The sequence below is a fragment of the Trachymyrmex cornetzi genome, unplaced genomic scaffold (genome assembly GCF_001594075.2).
Source record: "Trachymyrmex cornetzi isolate Tcor2-1 unplaced genomic scaffold, Tcor1.1 scaffold568, whole genome shotgun sequence".
NCBI lineage: Eukaryota > Metazoa > Arthropoda > Insecta > Hymenoptera > Formicidae > Trachymyrmex > Trachymyrmex cornetzi.
Genome location: NW_017299880.1, coordinates 38,712 through 42,601, shown reverse-complemented (window position 1 = coordinate 42,601; position 3,890 = coordinate 38,712). Strand labels below are relative to the sequence as shown.

At 37.4% G+C, this 3,890-nt stretch overlaps 1 protein-coding gene across 1 annotated transcript in view; it reads right to left on the bottom strand.

The window, feature by feature from the left end:
• LOC108766025 (saccharopine dehydrogenase-like oxidoreductase) overlaps window positions 1-3,890 on the bottom strand; it is a 6,455-nt gene that overhangs the window by 489 nt on the left and 2,076 nt on the right. The window contains 5 exon segments of the mRNA XM_018515043.1: window positions 1,598-1,710; window positions 1,882-2,135; window positions 2,219-2,300; window positions 2,401-2,547; window positions 3,276-3,310. Of these exon segments, the coding sequence (XP_018370545.1) occupies window positions 1,605-1,710; window positions 1,882-2,135; window positions 2,219-2,300; window positions 2,401-2,547; window positions 3,276-3,310 (624 nt within the window). The 3' untranslated portion in view covers window positions 1,598-1,604.

Here is a 3,890-nt window from a genome sequence, read left to right as displayed (position 1 = left end):
GAGAATGGGAATGGGATCGCATATGCTCATGCGTATGTAGCGATCATCTGATCGCAGCGAAGGACCCCGTACCATCTGCGTCGGACAGTAAGTTGCACCGCCCCTGGCTACCTTCTCTACGCGCTCAGTCATTCGCTAACTATTTCTTATTATAATTCAAAAACTAATCTTCTGACAACATTTTGGCGAAGGAAAAATCGTCTTAGAATTAAGTCAGGAATATGATATTTTAAGGACAATATGTTCATTTTGAATCACCCTGTATACAACGACGGGATACTTAAACCAGAGGTTTTTGGGATGTTGATGTAATCAGTTTGGAAGATCATTTTCATGTTACTGGGAGGTTAATGGTAAGTTTATTAATTTCCGTTTAATGTTACAATCTTACAAGGTCCTTAGCACATTGTAGGAATATTAATACCACCTATCATGCAAGGTTTCTGGGATGTTAATGTAATCAGTTTGGACGATTATTTTCATGTTACTGGGATTATTTTCATGTTACTTACCATTTTCATGTTAATGGTAGGTTTATTAATCTCCATTTTATGTTACAATCTTACAATTTAAAGTTACTGTAACCTTATTTCAATGTTGATGTTCTGTGAAGGTAGATACGGATATAGGTATATCCGCCTGTAAAGATCTAGGTAATGCACATTGGTACAACTAAAGTATCCAAATACTTTTATCTAGATACATTCCAACACTGGTAAGATGTGATAATAATAATACTCTACTGTCAGTTAAGTTAATATGATTGTGCCTACTTTACGGCATGATGGATGGCATGAAAAGAAGTTTAAATACCTGCACGAGAATACAAGTTTTTGATATCAATTGTATAATAATTTATTGTCATTTTTTATTAAGGTCAAATCTAAGAAATTTAATTTTTCACCCCCCACCACTATTGTAAAATTTAATCTGGAATAAAATTTATTAAATATATTTAGTAAAATATCAATGTTCTGTTCCTGAGTAGATATGGGGTTATCCCGATTGATCACGGCTCGATTGGACACCACCAATCACAGCGACCAGGTGCTTAGGAGCTTTGTAGTCTCAAGCGCTGTGAGTGGCTCGTATCCAATTGAGCTGTGTCCAACTGGGTGCCACCCGTAGATATAGGGCAATATCATCCACATATCTGTAGTAAAAATCTAAAATAATTAATGTAACAAATAATCTTTGTTAAACTTCAGTAACTATAAAATTCATATATATCGTGTCTTATAAATACCTTCCTGTTGAAATATTGTGAAATATAAGTGTATAAAATAAAAGTTTATTCGAAGCCACAACAAATATTAATATCAAAATCAAGCGTAAAAATAAAATGTGTTAAAATATAATACATAACAGAATTAAATACATTTTTCTTATCTTTAAACAATTAAATTAAAGGACTCTTTTAAATAACAAAAGTATCAAGAACATCGAGGGCAAATTAAAATCAAGTTTAAATATAGATATGTGTAATAAACGTTTAAAGTTTTAACATTCTGATAAATTGATATAAAATATATACTGAATTTAAAAAACTTAACGTTATACATTATATTACATTACATGTTTCAGCGTCAAAATGTTTCTTATCTTTATTTTTCCGTAGACGATATCATCTCGAATTTAATATTACGTTTTATCAATTTGTCGATTAGATATGTTTTACCGAATGCAGCACCGGGAGTAAGTACTCCTCCGCTGTAAAAATATTAATACATAAAAATAAAAAATAAAAATTCAACATGTAACTAATTGTCTTTTAATTGTCATTAATTATCTTAAGATATAAGTGAATAATTTTTAAATTTTCCAAAAATGACTACAATAGACATAAATGTTACATTGATAAGTAATTAATAATTTACTAACTTGTCAGGCATTTTATCAGTTTCGTTAAGGATTGTTATTGCCGATAAGATCATTGCGATGCTAGTCAACTCATATCCGGGAGAATCACTAGACATTCTAGTGATTACTTTTTTATTAGGTGGATCTGTGTGTTTATCGGTAGGTTCAGCCAATTTTTCAGTCCATCCACTAGCATTAAACGTAACAGAAAACTATGTTGGTTTCAGCATTTCCAGATTCGAACTAACGATACCAAGTGAAAACAGAGTTGGGTACTGTAAATATCGTATATTATTATCTTATATTATTTAAATGATTTTGACAATCGCGCAAGTACTTGCACACATACTCTTAGAAGTAAATTACGACCGCATGCTGTGCGAGACAAAACGAACATAAACATAGCGATAGTGGCCATCATCAGGAATTCGAAGAAATATCTAATAGTAAATACAAAATTTAAGAAAGATCTAATAGAGTAAGTACAGAATTTAACAAAAGTTATTTGTGTGTCAATATATTCATTCCTATCATACTAACTTCAATGTAACATAAAATTGAACTTGCGCAGGTCTCTTTTTATACTTCTCATATAAGAATCGCTGTGTACGAAGAGTTACTGAACGATCGATACTCGGAAATGGTAAGGACCATCCTTCAGAAACATCGCTTCGATGCAGCATACTTCTGCAAAATAAATGGAATTATTAACATTGCTTACCGTTATTGCAATAACTATTTCTTTGGTAAAACTACAGAATAGGGGACCCCCCTCCTATGACCTTGACCTTGACATATGTTGTTGTGGCTTAGCGCGGCACTGGCGCGCGGCGCCTGCGACCGCCGCCGCGTGGCGGCCACGCGGTCGAGCGCCAGCCCGCATTCAAGATTGATCTAGCGGTCAATATAAGAGACCACCCACGCATCAATCGACATCGAAACTGGAATCTCAGAGAGAGCTCCTAGGGCCTCTGAATCTAGCAGATCATTTTTTGTACCGTGAAGTGGGCCCCTCGGGCCTTCACGTCAACAAAGCAGACTCTCTTTACAGGGTCTTTTATCTGTACCACGGAGGGAGCTCTCACGGGCCTCCGCTACTCCTCGGAGCGAGCTCTCACGGGCCTCCGTTCCTGGCAGGAAAGACCAGCCGCGAAAAAGGCGCCGGGACCACTTCGGTCCCCCAAGACCACTCTCCTTGGAGGAGAGACCATTGGACGAGGGTATCACCTTTGTGCGGTGGCACTTGATCCCACTGGACCAACCGGACGAGCCGGGAGCAGCAGCAGCTATCGGAGATCCCAGACGACGCCCTGTCTGCGACGCAACGACTCAGACTTGGTCACCGCTAAAGGAACTCTGCGAGATTCGACCGCCCATCAGTCCACTGCCGAAGACGCCGCAGAAGCCGAGGACACCCGGGCGTAAGCGGGCCAAATGGATCAATCCTAAACTACAACAACAGCTGTTTGGATCCGACACGAACAGTGAATAGTACACACTTACACCCAGCGTACACGCGCCGCAAGGCGCCGTAAAGCATTCCATATAGTACCAAAAGGTACTTCTGTACATAGTGTACATAAAGTTTGAATAAAGATCACAATATAATTTTAATTTGTGGTACCCGTCCACAGTTGTCAAGGTCATGACCCTGAGTAACTTACGCCAAGTTTTAACCGTCGCTCGTCCTTCGTTAAAAAGTTGTTAACAAAAGAAGTTCAGCTATATATGTATCTCGAACATTTAATTTCGTTACGAATTACTTTTTTCTCACTTAAATAATGCCATAAACGATCAACATTATATGTAATATTCAAAAATTCGTGTAAATGCATATTGGACAGTACAGTAACTGTGTATCAGTAACAAATATGCTTAGAACATATACTACTGGAAGGAGAATAGGGCGCTGAACGTGATGTCAACATCTATGCGAGAGAGAAAGGTATAGAGTAATATATGCGCAATGCGCATGCGTCAGTGCCATCGTATGTGTGAAATGAATTGTACAGTTGTGTTAGTGTTCTCAC